Raw genomic sequence first — 16904 nt, 5'->3', positions numbered from 1 at the left:
TGCATGCTAGGCTTCAGATTATAAGAAACCATGAGCTTGGGATCGGGTGGGGGTGGGGGGGAAAAGAACCAAATCATTCACGTGCTGGTTCAATTACAGATACATCTGCAATATTCCATAGGGAAAAAAGTCCCCAAATTCACAATCAGAGAAATAAAATCTGAAATCAGAAATTAGTATTGAGGAGTTTACATAAAACATTTCCCAAGGGTAAGATAAAGGGTAAAAACGCTGAGAGAGCTGTTGTTAGAACAGTTTGATTAAGAAACTCCAACATAAGTCTGTTAGGAGTCCCAGAAAAAGAGACTGGAAGAAATCACAGATAAGCAATAATTGACACGGTAATAGTGGAGAATTTATCAAAATTTAAAAAGACCTAAGTCCTTAGTTGGAAAACACTACAATGTAGTGGGTGAAACTACAGAAAATTGGGGCTAAATAATCTTACAAGCTATTAGAAAGAAAGCACATTGACTACAAAGGAGTCTCAGCTAAACTGACAGCATATTTCTCATCAGCAACAATAAAATGAAAGGTGATATGAAAATAATATCTTAAAAGTACTACAGGAAAATAGCTTAAATTTTAAAACCATTTAAATCACCCAAGAGCAAGGGCAAAATTAGGATATTTTCAAATCTATAAATTAAAATGTTTGATCATCCACAAACTTCTATGAAACTAAATAAGATACATGTTAACAAGAATAGCGGGAGGGAAAGTTTGGGATATAAGGAGCAATAGTTAATATAAGAAAAACGATGTTAATAAAATTTCATTGTAAAAGTTAAAAAACTTTCATAGAAAATTTTTTATTAAAAGGGTAAAACTAAATCTTTGAACATAAACATGATGGGGTGTCAATGGGCAGCTAAAACTTGTTAACATATGAATCATGTTCGGAGGAGGAGAAAAATAGAAAATTCATTTAGGCTTCATAAGAAAATTCATAGTGATGAATGTTTCTAAAAATTTGAGTGATCATAAAAGAAGAGAAATACATTTCACGGCTTTTAAATTAGCAGAAGTAAAAAGAAGGATAGTAAAAATGGTATATAAACGAGGAAAATGTAAAAAGGAGGTCAAAGAAAGAAATGGCGAATGGAAAACAGAAAAGATTGTAGAAATACATCCACGCATATTCAATCACAGTGAATGTAAGGGGATTATTTTCACCAATTAACTGGGGAGATGCTGTTTAAGGGTGCAAACTTGTAACTAGTAGATAAATAAGTCCTGGAGATCTACTGCACAACATAGTGATTATAGTCAACAATACTGTATCATAAATGTCAAAGTTGTTACAAGACAAACTTAATTGTTCTCACCACAAAAGAAGAAGGAATTTTGTGATGTGAAAGAAGCGTTAACTAATGCTACAGTGGTAATCATATTGCAATAAGCAAATGGATCAAATGAGCACGTTATACACCTTAAACTTACACAATGCTGTATGTTAATTATATCAATTAAAAATGTTTACAGCATATGAGACACATTTAAGTTTTTAAAGTTTTATTTATTTTTATTTTTTAAATTAAGTTTTAACATAAAGAATCCCAAAGAGCCAATATTTGTGGAGGCGAGGGGGATGAAAATTAAAACAATGAGAAGCCATGTAAACCCTATCTAAATTGCTGAAAATTTAGAAGTCTGACCACACCAAGTGTGGGTGAGACTGCAGAGCAAGGCAAAGTCTAATCTGTAGCTAATGGGAATATAAATGGGTACAGTCACCATGGAGAACAACTTGGCAATATATAGTAACTATAAATATCGAGAATATTCACCCCGGCAATCCTACTTTCATATGTGCTATATATATTCTAGAAGAACATGCAAATATGTAAGGAAAGACATTACAACAGCGTTTGAAGTTGCATTATGATAGCGAAAAGTTGAAAACTGGTTGCATACATGGACTCTTATATAGTCAGACCGTGAATGCTATCAGCAGATGAAAATAATAAATTTAAACTGCAGAAGATAATGCATTTCTTCCAAAATGTGTTGACGGGCACCTGGGTGGCTTAGTCAGTTAAGAGTCTGACTTTGGCTCAGGTCATGATCTCGCAGTTTGTGGGTTTGAGCCCTGCATCAGGCTCTGTGCTGACAGCTCGGAGCCTGGAGCCTGCTTCAGATTCTGTGTCTCCCTCTCTCTGCCCCTTCCCCACTCATTCTCTCTCTCTCAAATAAAACCTGTAAGAAATGTGTTGACAGAATTGTTACAGTATAGTATGAAATTAACTATAAGTACCACTGTATACTATTTGTTGTTAAATCTATAGTTAGTGATGGTACAGAAACATTCATGATAGAAATAAATCACCAATTCAAGATTGGAGTTACCTCTGTGAAGAAACGTGTGGAATTAGTGTCAGAGAACTGTATACAGGGGTTTCAACTCTATCTAATGTCTATTTCTGTTTAAAACTATATGCCAAACATGGCAAAATACAATGATTTTAATAAAATTGGGTAGAGATACTTGGGTGTTGATTTTATTATATATGCTTTTCTGTATATTTCTCAATTTTAAATTGTGTGTTCATTTTATTATATATGCTTTTCTATATATTTCTTAATTTTAAATTGTGTGCTTGATTTTTAAAAAGATGGGGAAGGTTTGCAATAAGGGACCTTCTAGTTAGTCAAAAATTTGTGTAATTTACTGTGATGGACTACTCTAAGGAGAAAAATAGAAATGCAACCATTTTTTTTTTCTGTTGTTTCAGACACATGTATGACCACTTCGTTAACCTCTACCCACAGCTGATTAAGAAACCTTCCATCGTGGATAAAGTGCAAGATTTTATAGAGTATGTATAATAGCTTTCCTCTTGTTCTTCACACTACAGGGCCTGAATCTGTCATTGCAAACAGCAGTTTTTCCTTCACCAGTGTCCTTTTCTGGCTCTTAGGCAGGACTCCAGAGCTGGTCTTGTAGTAAGGTATAGCACTTTTTGGTGATGACATGAAAACTGGTTGTCCTCTGCAGCATGCCCACACAGCATGTCCTCTAACTTGGGCTCATTCAAAGGTCACGTTGAATATCATTATCAGCTGCCGGCACAGCTGGAGGAAGCCACCATGAGAGTAAGGAAGGCAAAGTTAAATGCCTGGACTGCCTCCACCTAAGGGCCCCACTCCTTTAGAGATCACCGATCCTCCTCCCTAAGGTGCTTCGGTTTCATGGGCCTGGTGACTAATCCTAGCTGAGGTACCAGCTGTTATCTAGTCCTAATTCACAACATAACTCTGAAAACATTTCCATTTTGATAAAGTTTTGATAAAGCTTTCTGAAGCTAACAATTCTCAATATTCAGATTTCTTTTCTATTTGTTTTATACGTGGGATTTGTTTTATGTTTGTGGCTGTGATTAACTTGGGGACAAAAGGACTCTGGTTTGACCCTCCAAATCATACACTAAGCAACCCCTTCATCAAATCTAATGTCCTGCAGAGCATCATTAAAAATTATTGGACTAGATCCCGTGAAGCAATGACCTTGTATTCTAAGATTGATATAGAGAGGTGCTGGGTGGCTCGGTCAGTTAAGCATCCGACTTTGGCTCAGGTCATGATCTTGAAGTTGGTGGGTTTGAGCCCCACGTTGGGCTTTATGCTGACAGCTCAGAGCCTGGAGCCTGCTTCAGATTCTGTGTCTCCCTCTCTCTGTGCCCTTCCCCTGCTCATTTCTCTCTCTCTTTCAAAAATGAATAAACGTTAGAAAAAAAAGTATTTAAGATTGATGTAGAGATAGCCTGAACAAATCAGAAAAACTTTCGGTATACAAAGTTATGTCAAATCAATAAGTGATTGGAATGTTGTAAGGTCCAGAATTTAAATTACACTAGCATAACTATCTGAATATATAATCTGTAAATGCCTGGGTTGAATTTAGCTTTGGATGAGCAACCATGAAGATCCCTAGTGCAAATCTAATTTCTCTTGCAGGAAGCAAGATCAGTGGACCCGGAAAAACATCAAATATTACAAGGATGACCCATTTTGGAGACATACAGGCTATGTTGTGACACAGATGGATGGATTGTATGTAGGAGCCATGAAGAGGGCTACGTTAGAAAAGACAAAGGTAAGATTTTTAAAAAGCTACTCAGAATTTATACGGTATGGCAAGAATATTGAGAATTATCTTTAAAATAACAATCTTGAGGGGCGCCTGGGTGGCTCAGTCGGTTAAGCGTCCGACTTCGGCTCAGGTCACGATCTCACTGTCTGTGAGTTCGAGCCCCGCATCGGGCTCTGTGCTGACAGCTCAGAGCCTGGAGCCTGTTTCAGATTCTGTGTCTCCCTCTCTCTCTGACCCTCCCCCATTCATGCTCTGTCTCTCTCTGTCGCAAAAATAAATAAACGTTAAAAAAAATTTTTTTTTAAATAACAATCTTGCACTGGGTGTTGTATGGAAACCAATTTGACAATAAATTTCATATATTAAAAATAAATAAATAAATAAATAAATAAATAAAATAACAATCTAACTTAGAAGCAGATCAAATTAGGACTAGCACATTAATTTCTTGTACACAGGCACTATCTTGTTATATTGCTAGCACCTGACTCAGTGTCTGCCATAAAATTCAAGCTTAACACACAATCTCTTTATCTCTTAATTTCTTTCATAATCCTGTGCTCTGGAGTAGGGTAAAGAATATACTGAATGAATGTTCTGGCTGTTTAACCTAATACAGCTGCTACTTTCGTTGATATAATTTTTAAGGCAAAATGTCTAAATGTACAAATTCTATGCTTCCCACCCTCTACAACACACACACACACACACACACACACACACACGCACACGCACACATAATAATATCTTGAAAAGCTTTATTGAATAATCGAAGATTCAAAGGTACACTTAATATATTCCCAAAAACTATGAAGATTTTGTTTCCTGGGGGTAATACACACACAGACACACACACACACACGCACACACTCAACTGGGCATATGTATACACACTGGAAAAGATATACAAAATATAGTTCACAGAAACGTGATGCAAAAAATTGTTAATCATATAAACCAAGCCTTACTCATGACTTTAGAAATGCAAATTAAAACCATAACTGAGACATACTTTCTCACTTATCAATTTGGCAAAAGTTCTAAAATGTGAATGTATACTCTGTTGGCAAGGCTAAAGGTAAAAAATACTGGTAGGAATTCTCAAAATATTGGTAGGAATACAAAATGGTATATTCTCTATGGAGAGAAAAGTAGGCACTCAGTACCCAAATCATATGCTCATTTACCCTTTGATCCAGCAATGCCACTTCTAGGATTATCACAAAAGTTCAGTATGGCATATGGGCCAGCCTTGTCATTGCAGATAATTTGTAAGAGCAAAAGACCAAAGACAGCCAAATACATAGAAGACTGGCTGTGTAAATGACATAGCTGTAAACAGGAATGAGGGAGATCTCCAAATACTGCTACAGGGTGATGTTCGGGATCTGTTATTCTGTTATGAAGTATAAAAAAGTGGGGTGCCTGGGTGGCTCAGTTGGTTAAGCATCTGACTTCGGCTCAGGTCATCATCTTGCGATTCATGGGTTTGACCCCCACGTCGGGCTCTGTGCTGATAACTCACAGCCTGGAGCCTGCTTTGGATTCTGTGTCTCCTTCTCTCTCTGCCCCTTCCCTGCTCACATACTGTCTCTCTCTCTCTTTCTCAAAAATAAATAAACATTAAAAAATAATAAAAATATTAAATAAATAAAAAAGTAAGGTGAAGACCAGTGTAAATTATTTGCTACTTTTTACATAAGATACAGAAATAAGATAGATGATGATAGAGAGATGGATAGATTTGCTTAATTTTCCAAGAACAAACAACAATGAAACAATAAACCCAAAACTAAAAAAAAAAAAAATTACCTATAAAAAAAAGAAGAAAAGAAAGTGAAAGGGACAGGAATGAAAGGTACATTTCTCTGAATGTATCTTTAAACATTTGACTTTAGAACCATGTGAATGCTGTTCATAACTATAAAACAAAATTTAATAACATAGAAGAAAAACAGTCCCTAAAATCTTAAAATGAATGGGCATGAATATGTCTAACTATATGTCAAGTTGATAGCGTAACCATGCAGAAAGCAGTTATTTCCAGTGACCTGAACACAGTTACTAGGGTACATCCTTAATGGGATAGATCCTAAGGACAAGAAGAACCACCAAAACCAAAATAAACCTTAAACTGTATCCAGTAATGTCACTTTAGCAATAATATTGATGTTGTCATTTTGAAATTTGATACAGCTAGATATAGTAACTAACTATAAAGCAAATATATTTATAAAACAAATAACTATGTTGACTATCAAGATTTTCAACATAAGAAAAATCAGTGAAGTCAAGACCTTGTAGTTTTTAAAGTTGTATAGGTAGGAAATCATTACTTTTAGCTTCCTTAAAAAAAAAAAAAAAACGCATAGTTTCTTGCTTTGCCCCTTGAAAAGGCTTAGAAATAGTGAGAATAGCATTGACCCTGTAGCACTGAGCATCATCCCCTAGGAGACTATGACTTAGGGCAAACAACAGCATCTCAAACAAAGCAAAAAAGCACTAGCTGTGAAGAAAAATATAAATTCAGCTAATTAAAATAAACTTCTTTTCATCAGAACACACTATATAGAAAGGGAAAAGATAAGCTACAAACCAAGGGAAAACATTTGAAATACATTTAACCAGCAAAGGATTTGTATCTGAAATACACAAAGAATAAAAAGAAAATACCCAATTGAAAAATGGGCAGTGGGCAAAATTATCAGCAGGAATTTCACAGAAAAGGAAACCAAAATGACCCATAAGCATGTGGAGAAATGCTTAATTTCAAAGAAATATATATTAAAACCTCAATGACATCCTATTACACACCAGAAGTGGGGAATCTTAACCACTACTGGATTGAGTAAATTGTCCCAACTGCTTTGGAAAAGAATTGGATGTTACTCAAGACATTTAAAGATGATACATATTCTACAACCTGGCAAATCCAGAGATTAACGACATTCTTGCCCATGGCGGGGGGGGGGGGGGTCCACGTACATAAAAGTTCACAGTACCATTATTTTGCTACAAACTGGAAATATCCCAAATGTTCATAAGTATATCACGATACTATATACCCTTATATGAATGAAAATGAATGAACTGTTTCCACACTACCAACATTGATACATGTCAAAAAAAAAATAATGTTGAGCAGAAGAATGCACATAATATGATTCTATTTGTACAAACTCAAAAGCAAGCAAATTTAAAAATAACCTGTCTATGGATGTGTACATAGATGATAAAGTAACAGAAAAGAGGGTAATGAGCCAGAGTGCTTACTACTGATAAATAAGGAAGGAGAGAGATGAGATTGGAGGTTTCTGAGGCACAGCTAATGTTCTATTGCCCAAACTGTGAGATGGGTTCATTAGTGGTCTTTTTCATTATTTCTTCTTAAATTGTGCATATGATCTTTATCCTTTCATAAGTATATATCATTCTTAAAAATAAAGGCAAAAAATTAAAGGCAAATTAAAAACTGGAAAATAATATTTGCAATTCATATCAAACAATGAACAAATCTCCCTAATATTTAAAGAACTCCTAAAAGTTGATAAGAAAAAGAATAAGAAAAATAAATAAGGCATATGAACAGTTCACACACACAAACAAAATTCAAACGTTTTTTAACATGCTCTGCCTCACTCACTCGTAACAAAAGAATTGCTAAGGGGCATCTGGGTGGCTCAGTCCGTTGAGCATCCAACCCTGGATTTAGGCTCAGGTCAGGATCTCGCATTTCGTCGGTTCAAACCGTGCATTGGGCTCTGTGTTGACGGCTCAGAGCCTGCTTCGGATTTTCTCTCCCTCTCTCTCTGCCCTTACCCCACTCCTCAAAGTAAATAAATAGGCTTTAAAAAAAAAAAAAAAAAAAAAAGAATGAGGTACTGTTTTTCACCTATCAAATTGAAAAAAAAAAAAAAACTCAATGTTTAATATGTCGTTGAGGCTGTAAGAGTGTCTGTTGAAATAAGCCCTCTGTAGACAACTTGGCAATATTTATTAAAATCGAAACTGCCTCTAGGTATCTATCCTACACAAAGACTCACACACATATGAAATGATGTGTCCAAGATTGATTTTTGTAACACTGTTTATAATAGCAAAAGACTAGAAACCACAGGAAAGCCCATCAGTATAATACTGGTTAACATATAATGTATCCGTTCACTAAAGTCCTGTTCAAGAGAATGAGGAAGATTTTTACATCTAATTATGGAAAATTCCCCCAAACAAGTGAAAAATATGAAGAGAGAAAAATCGAAGTGAAGACTGAAGCATGTAATACACTACCATGTGTTTAAAAATGTATTTATAAGACACTGTAGAGGCACCGGGGTGGCTCAGTTGATTAACCGTCCAACTTCGGCTCAGGTCATGATCTCCCAGCTCGTGAGTTCAAGCCCCGCGTCGGGCTCTGTGCTGACAGTTCGGGCCCTGGAGCCTGCTTCAGATTCTGTGTCTCCTTCTCTCTCTGCCCCTCCCCTGCTCACGCTCTCTCTCTCCTTCAAAAATAAATAAACATTACAAAAAAAAATTTTTTAATGTATCTATAAGACACTGTAAAAAGTCTAGAGATATACACAGAAATCAACACAACAAAATTCCACTATAAATCTCATTATAATTTTTTAAATCTTTAATAATGCAAGTGTTATATAGTCAAAGAACAAAAAAAAAAAAGAGAGAGAGAGAATATGTGTATAAACAAATAATCAGTTTCTGGTTTTCGCTTTTGTTTTTTTGTTAAAATGTCATCTGTGTTTGTCTTGTCACCAAGTCCGCCTAAAAACCAATTTTTCTGTAAGATGCTCGGCCCCTGGCTACTCTGGTGGATTAACTCTTGGTGGAGCAGGGCTCTCTAGCACTAAGTTCACATTCAGGTCTGACCATTGCTTTGGGGTAAATGTCAAGTCAGTTAGTTCTACATTAAACACACAAAATCAAAAAGCGTCATGGGGCGCTTGGGTGGCTCAGTTGGTTAAGCATCTGACTTTGGCTCATGATCTCGAGGTTCATGAGTTGCACCCCTGCACAGGGCCCTGCGCTGACAGCTCAGAGCCTGGAATCTGCTTCAGATTCCGTCTCTCGCTCTGCCCCTCCCCTGTTCATGCTCTGTCTCTGCCCCCTCAAAAATGAATAAACGTTAAGAAAAAATTTTTAAAAATAATAAATAAAAAAAAATTAAAAAGTGTCTTAGTTGAATATTTTGCTGTAAAGCAGTGATTCTCAACTGTGAGCAATATCCCTCCAGGGCAGAGTTGGCAATGCCTGGAGACACTTTTGGTGATCAAGACTGGGAAGGTGCTAACTGCTATCTAATGGGGAGAGGCCAGGGATGCTGCTAAATAGTTTACCATGCACACCCCCCCCCAAAAGAATTATTTGGCCCTAAATATCACTAGTGTTTTGGGTATCAACCCAAACAGATGCTAAAGCATCTCTTATAAACCCTAAGATAATAGCTATTTTATAAGCTACAAGAAAATCGAATGCATTTGTTACATTAGGGACCCTTGGCAAAGGAATAACCGAGGGTATCCCTGACAATGGGAAAACTAGAAAATGGCATCCTACTGCCACAAATCACTGGTAAGAGTATTCTTTGTCTCTCCCCAGCCTATGACCCTGTTCCAGATTCAGTTCCTGAATGCCATTGGAGATCTGTTGGATCTGATTCCCTCAGTTTCTCCCACAACAAATTCCAGTTTGAAGGTTTTTAAGAGATGGGACATGGGACATTGCTCTGCCCTTATTAAGGTGAGACACAAAGCCACCTCTCTCTTTCCTTGTTCTGGAACACACAGACTTTTTCCGTATGGCAGCCCAAGTGTGGCAACATCTCATCACCCCTGGCTACAGCCCTATTATCAGCTTATGGCTCCTCTGTCTAGAAGTTAAGAACAGGAAGAAACTGATGGAGGGTGTTGGAAGTACATGATGTTAGCTCTGTTTCTTCCACCATTCCTCCCGTGCTATGTGAACCTGCCCCTCCCCCTCCCACAGTCTTCCCTTCTGGATGCTTGAAGGATAGAGTCTGTCTGTTTTTGCGCACATTAAAGGTTAATTTTGTGCTCTTGGCCATATTTCCCGATAATAAATATGGCGGTGAATAGCGAAATTGACACAATTGCTCTATGCTTCCTACACTTGTAATCAGTTATCTGTATACCTCTGCATCATTCACTATGATTCTGGCTGTAGGTTCTTCCTGGATTTGAGAACATCTTTTTTGCTCACTCAAGCTGGTACACGTATGCAGCCATGCTCAGGATATATAAACACTGGGACTTCAACATCAATGATAAAGACACGAGCAGTAGTCGCCTCTCTTTCAGCAGTTACCCAGGTAAATAAATTTCGAGGGACATCTGAGTACTCGGAGTACTATTTCAGGATAAAACCTTGGTGATTTGGAGTAACCGGAATGGGGGAAGAAATCTTTAGGGGTTGGTATACATTAATGACGATTGATTTTCTGAATGCTTTTTGAAGAAATATAGCTCTAATGCTTTTATTTAATAGAATCGTGTGATCAGTTAATAGGTGCCAAAAATTGAGTTGAACAAATGCCAACTGAGGTACAAGGCACTTTCCGAGGCTCTGCAGTGGAAGCCAAGATAGGCAAAAGAGATCCTGCTCTCAGCATCTCCTTGAGGGTTTCTTTCTCTTATTCGTCACAACATCCTCAGAACTTAAGCTAGTGTTTGGCACCTTGTACTTAATCAATTTTTGTTGAATGGATGGATGAATGTGTAAGCTTCCAAATCCTTACACTAGCAAGATAAGTACAATACAGATAATAATATTATTGGGTACTGTGTGGGCTACAAAAAATATGCAAGGAATGTTGTGAGTAATCAAAAGACGGTCAGCTCACATTGGGTTGCTGGGGAAGGAAAGAGAGGATGACACTTGCGATGAACCATCAGTGATGACTTGAACTTGAACAGGTGGACATGGGCGGGAGGGACAGCCTCTGTGGAGTGGGAGTTACAAGCTCCTTTCTTAAAGGGGCCAGGAGGATGAGGTAAAATGAATGAAGGGGGGGGGGGCGTGGTATAAGAAAATGAAAGTGAAAACAATTGTAGCAAACACAAGACCCCTTGGAAGACGGCCACCTGTGGAGCTCCCACTGACCGTTGTCACCCAGCAATATGGAAGTCAGTGTTGCCAGATCCTCCAACTTCTGAAAACAGAAATATGGATATAATGAATAAAACCCACTGTGTGAACCCAACAAAGCATGTCTGCTAGCGGGAATTATGCCCTCAGATGCAGGTTTGCAACCTCGTCAGGGAACATCATGGGTAAAGGCAAGAGGAAAATTCTCACCAGACATATAAGAGTCCAGCATGGATACAAGGTGGACGCTTTTGACCTTTAATTACACACTTGTAATTTACAAAGTGGTTATACCAACCAACGGTTGTTATCTATCTACCTTTGTCAGAGTATTATTGCCCTTTCTGGTATTATTGTTCTTGGCATCAATACCTTCCTATTAGGAATTCTGATCAGTGGCATAACAATATTTTTCTGTCCTTATCACCTCATCCTTCCTTTGAAGACACTTCGGTTTCTTCTTTGTCATTGCTTGCTTAATTTTTTTAGTATTGAGGGGGACTGGGGTCTCCTCTCTTGGAGACAGACCGTGTTTTGATTCTTTGTGTTCCTTTAGACTGAAATTTAAGGACAGCAAGAGACTGAGGCTAGTCAAATATTCATATTCTTCTTCTTACTTGCAATAAAATGCAATGTTCAGATGTTACCTGCACTGCTTCAAAATGTCTACAGAATAGTGTTTCTCTGTAGTCTTAACAATCCTGGATTCCAAAGGTAGTGATGGGGAAGGAAATGGAGGAATTTCTTATAAAATGTATAACTCTGTTGACATTTGCATATATGTACGTATCTTTCCAGAATAGATAGATACATAGATAATAGAGATTTTTTAGAGCATTTAAACTGAGAGAAAACAATACTTTTTTTTTTTTTTTGACCCCAACGTGTTTTTTACAGGAGCTGGTATAGCAAAGTGATTCATATATTCTTTAACTGGACAGTTTTGTTCTCAACAGAAAACATGAAAAACGTGTAGGATCTTATTTCTATTACAAAGAATTGTTCAACTGATGGATCAGCTGCATTGGATTCATCCAATACATATGGAGCTAAACTTTGCCATGAACTTCATGCCAGGACAAAGCTCGGTGGCTTGTTTTGTTTATTGTTGTTTTTGGTGGAGGAGATTGAGTGGATTAGGAGTGTGGTGTCAGTTAGGTCATGGAGGCTTTCGTGATATGAGCAAGGATATTAAGAATTACTGAGACAGAACAGAAATAGCAAGTCATGAAATATTTGTGACTTGGCTGAGGCACATGTTAAACATGACCGTAACTGGGATGGTACAGATACCATGATACTAAAGATACAAATAACTCTGAAGAATTCAAATGCACCTATCCATACTTTTACACTATATCATGACACCATTGCCCAATTCTGTAGAAGTGACCACCATGCACCATTATTGGCATGACAAACACTAACGCTTCAAGACACAAAGACATTTTTTTTGTTTTGAGGTTTCCAAAAAGGAAAATGGTAGACCTCAGACAACTGCTAAACTTCCACAACGTACAAAATCCAACTATTTCACTTTGGTGAGCCTCAGCTTTTTTTATCTGTAGGATGAGACTAATATAAAGGCTTACTTCATCAAGTTGTAAACATTATGTAATTTCCTTATTCATCTACAATTTTCTATGAAATTGCCGTGTTAGGCAAAGTATGTATGATGAGAAACAGGACAGATACAGATCCTATTTTAACAAAATTTGCATTCTGGTGAAAGATAGAGACACATTTTTAAAAACTGATTAAAGTGTGGTTTGTGTAATACTAGGGAGGACTAGTTTGGAGAGGTTGAGATAGCTTCCAAGAGAAAGTAAAATGGAAGTTGAGGCACAAAGACAAATGTAAGTTAGCCAGCAAATGGGGACAATGGGGGGATGACGTTCCATGTGGAACAGACAGCATGTATAAAGGCCTGTAGACAAGAAAAAAAAGTGGAGAAGGCCAGAAAGAGGGAATGGGGGACAATTCAAGACCATTAAAGTGATGAGGGGTAGAAGTGACGTTCATAGACTTGCATTTCAGAATTACCTGGTCCACGAGAGAGGACGAGAGAGTCTGCCGACAGGACATTTCGAAGTCCGAGGTGACTCAAGCCACGTAATGTTTTTTAGATGGTCAGTAAATAGGTGCATGGAAGACTGATATCCATCTTCAAGAAGAAAACAGTATCAAAAATGACTGCTGAATTACTATAGCAATTCATGGATTTCTGTGTGCTCCCACTGTGCTAGCCAGAATCTTTGAGGGGCATTGACCTACTGAGAATTGTCAGAAGGGCACTCCCACAGCTGTACTCCAGCCGAGAAGAATAGAAGGAACAGTAGTAACCCAGCACCCTCAGCCTTAATCTAAACCAATCTTAATCTAAGTCAGTCCCATGCTCTGTGTTCACAAGAGCTCCAGGTGACTCTGTAAAACTGGAGGTCGTTATGTCAAGGAAACAAATTAAATAATAACCCCCGTGTTAATCTAGAAAGGATTAGGTGACTTGGTCGCTTGATACTTTCATACTTTTTCAGACTGTTTTTTAAAAACTGAGTAGGAATTTCCTTTACCTTTGGGGAAATTATTTCAGCTGAAGATACTAACATAAAATTTCCTGAGAAAGCCAAAAGTACCCCACAAGTATGCTAGGTACCGATAAACCTCAGTAGTACCCTTAGGCCCAGGTGAGTGATGTCCCAGCTTTGAAGTGCCTTCCTCAAACTTTTCTAAGTCCCTCTCCAGTGCCCCAAGAACAGCCAAGTTGGCAGTACTGGGATATCCCGGCACTGGCCTGTGTCCCTTGTGTTTTCCAGAAATTTTCAAAATATCCTTCTAGTGCCCAGTACTAGCCAGATGAGCAGAGCCATCCAGGTGGGGCTAAGCTTAGACAGGAACCCATGTGGGTCCTGGTCCTTGGATGTCCCTTTTATGAGAGCTCCTCCCCTCTCCCTCTACCTATATGTGGGTGCAACAAGATGGTGCTCATCAACATGAGGAGCTCTGGGACTCAGGCCTATGAGGTAGTCCTGGTGAGGAGATCCTTCCTGTTGGCCCTCACGGTATATTTTCTGCATGACCAAGCTGACAGAATATTAACGACATGATGATTTGAGGTGGCCCTCATGTTAGACACAGCATGTGTTCAGGGCTCTAGGCTATCGAAGGCTGCTCTTACCCTCAAGCTTATGCATGTATGTAGACCTCTGCTTTCGCCTTGTTCTCACTGGCACGGCCCTGGCTCCTGAGGGCAAAAGAGGAAGCAACAAGTGAATTTACTGTGTGTGGCTCCAGTGTTGGCTCCCTGGGCAGTCACCTCACCCCCTGCAGGTTCTGTCCCTCGTGTTCGTGTTCCGCAGTTCTCTGAGGAAGGCCGGGCCCGGCCCTCACAAAGGCTTTTGAGAATCTTGCTCTGTGACACAAATAGGCCTTTGCAGCAGGTCTCATGGTTTCTGTGGAACAGGACTTTAGATTAGGGCACAAGTGAGGATGGCTTGTCTCTACTTCTCTATACCTGGGGCTTCTGCCGAAGACTCAAAGAGTGAGGGGCTGAAATCTATGATAGCTTAACTGAAGCTAGAGGATACACTTCCAAGGTGACTCACTTACATGGTTGACAAGGTGACATTGGTTCCCCTCTACTTAGGCGTCTCCACAAGACTGCTCCAGTAATCTCATGACAAGATGCCTGGCTTGCCTCAGACCAAGTGATCCAAAAGAACAAGACAGAAGCAGCAATGCCTATTATGACCTAGTCTCAGAAGTCATCTATTGTTACTTCCACCACGTTCTATTCTTTAGAGGCACATTAGTATGATCAGCCCACACACAAGGAAAGGACACCAGAATCGATCTTTTAAAGGGAAGAGTGTCCAAGAATTTGTGGACATTTTAAAACCTCCCCAATATAGAAACATAATATTTTTATATATTTCCTGTGTATCCTAAGACTTCTCTAAATTCACTTGTCAGTTCTAACAACTTTTTTTGTAGATTTCTTGGGATTTTTCTGTATACATAATCATGCCATCTCTGCATAACTTCCCTTGGGTGTCTTTGTGTTCTTGCGTGAGTGCACTGATAAGACCTCCAGGACAACGTAGACTAGAAGTGGCATAGAAATCCTTGTCTAGTTCCTGATCTTACGGGAGACGTAGTCAGTCTTTTATCATAAAGTGTGATGTTGGCTGTAGGTTTTTGGAGATAGTCTTTATAAGTTTAAAAAGGATTTCCCCTCTTCCTATTTTGTTGAATGTTTTTGTTTAATGCATTTTTGTGACATTCTCAGCTTCCAATAAAATGATCATATGATTTTTCTCCTTTATTAATGTGTTAAGTTCCATTGATTGACTCTCAGATATGAAACCAACTTGGCACTCCTGGGGTTTACTCCACTTAGTCATATTATTCTTTTTATTTTTTATTCAACTTACTAATATTTTGTCAAGAATTTTTTCATTTACATTCATGAGAGATATTGTCTATGGTTTTCTTGTGATAGTTTTGGTATCATGGTAAGCCTGTCCTTATAATCTGAGTTTGGAATTATGTTTTTCTTCTATGTTTTCTGAAAGAGTTTGTGTTGGAGTGGTAATATTTTTTCTCTTAAATTTTTAATAGAACTCATCAGTTAAACCATCTAAACATGGGTTTTTTTTGTTGGAGAGTTTTTAACAATGAGTTCAGTTTCTTTTGTTGATAAAGGACTTTTCAGGTTTTCTAATTCTTCTTGAACCAGTTTTAAAAATTTGTCTTTCAAAGAACTTGTTAATTTCTTAAGGTTATCCTGTTTATTGACATAAAGCTATTTATAATATTTTTATGAGTCTTTTGTTATCTGTAGGATCTGTAGCTAAGTCCCTTTAATCATGTATGATCTTTTTTGTATTTGCTGTACCCTGAGGTGTGTCAATTTTATTGATATTTTCCAATAACCAGATTTTATTTTCATTGATTTCTTTCCTATTGTTTGCTCATTTTTCCTTCTCACTGATTTCCATTCTTATCTTTATCATTTTCTCTTTTCTGCTTTGCACTTAATTTTTTTTTTCTAACTTCTTAATGTAGAATCTCAGATAATTGATTTTTATCTTTGTTCCTTTCTACTATATGAATTAAATTTATAAAGACTATAAATTTCCTTCTAAACACTCCTTTCAGTGCATCTGACAAATTTTAGTATGTCTTGTTTTCATTTTCATTCAGTTTAGAATATTTTATAATTTCTCACATAATTTCTTTTATCAATGACTTACTTGGAAGTATATTGTTTAATTTCCCCAAATTTGGAGACTTTCCACATATCTTTGTGTTTTTGTTTTTGTTCTTGTTTTCTTGTTTAATTCTGTTATGAGTAAGCTGTCTTTCCTTCAAGCTGCCCCAGGACCCGATGCATAATTTCTTCATTAATTCAATAAATATTCAATAAATATTCATTTATTCCACATTCACCCTGTGGCCCCAGAGGCAACACATGGCATTGCACGTTGTAATCATTGACTAAATATTTATGGAAGCTGAGAAGGAAGAAAGAAGGAAAGAAGGGAAGGGAAAAAGGAGAATGGGAAGAAAAAAGAAAAGGTGAGAGACAATAGATAATGGATGATGTATTCCCATGTGGACATAGCAGGAACTGCAAGGGGGAGAGAGGGGTAAGCCAAGTAAAAGGTGGAGGTGGGGGCTGCCTAAAACATCA

General features: G+C 37.8%; 1 protein-coding gene and 1 long non-coding RNA gene across 5 annotated transcripts in view; one reads left to right on the top strand and one right to left on the bottom strand.

The window, feature by feature from the left end:
• PLBD1 (phospholipase B domain containing 1) overlaps positions 1 to 16904 on the top strand; it is a 52825-nt gene that overhangs the window by 20881 nt on the left and 15040 nt on the right. The window contains exons 3-6 of the mRNA XM_042991804.1: positions 2736 to 2819; positions 3958 to 4096; positions 9707 to 9847; positions 10292 to 10436. Coding sequence (XP_042847738.1) covers positions 2736 to 2819; positions 3958 to 4096; positions 9707 to 9847; positions 10292 to 10436 — 509 coding nt within the window. The remainder of the gene's footprint in view (positions 1 to 2735; positions 2820 to 3957; positions 4097 to 9706; positions 9848 to 10291; positions 10437 to 16904) is intronic.
• On the bottom strand, positions 8552 to 15846 carry LOC122240303. 4 transcript variants are annotated; one of them, XR_006219805.1, is made up of 4 exons: positions 14819 to 15845; positions 14388 to 14661; positions 13256 to 13376; positions 8552 to 8592 (listed from the first exon to the last, which is right to left on the bottom strand). It is a non-coding gene; the product is annotated as an uncharacterized LOC122240303 (long non-coding RNA). The 4 variants fall into 4 exon arrangements; XR_006219803.1 differs by lacking the exon at positions 8552 to 8592 and adding an exon at positions 10452 to 11276 and having other exon boundaries at positions 14819 to 15846; XR_006219804.1 differs by lacking the exon at positions 8552 to 8592 and having other exon boundaries at positions 10452 to 13376; positions 14388 to 14453; positions 14531 to 14661; positions 14819 to 15843.

This window comes from Panthera tigris, chromosome B4, assembly GCF_018350195.1.
Source record: "Panthera tigris isolate Pti1 chromosome B4, P.tigris_Pti1_mat1.1, whole genome shotgun sequence".
Lineage (NCBI taxonomy): Eukaryota > Metazoa > Chordata > Mammalia > Carnivora > Felidae > Panthera > Panthera tigris.
Note: the sequence above shows the minus strand (reverse complement) of the source record. Positions and strands in the feature narration are given on the sequence as shown.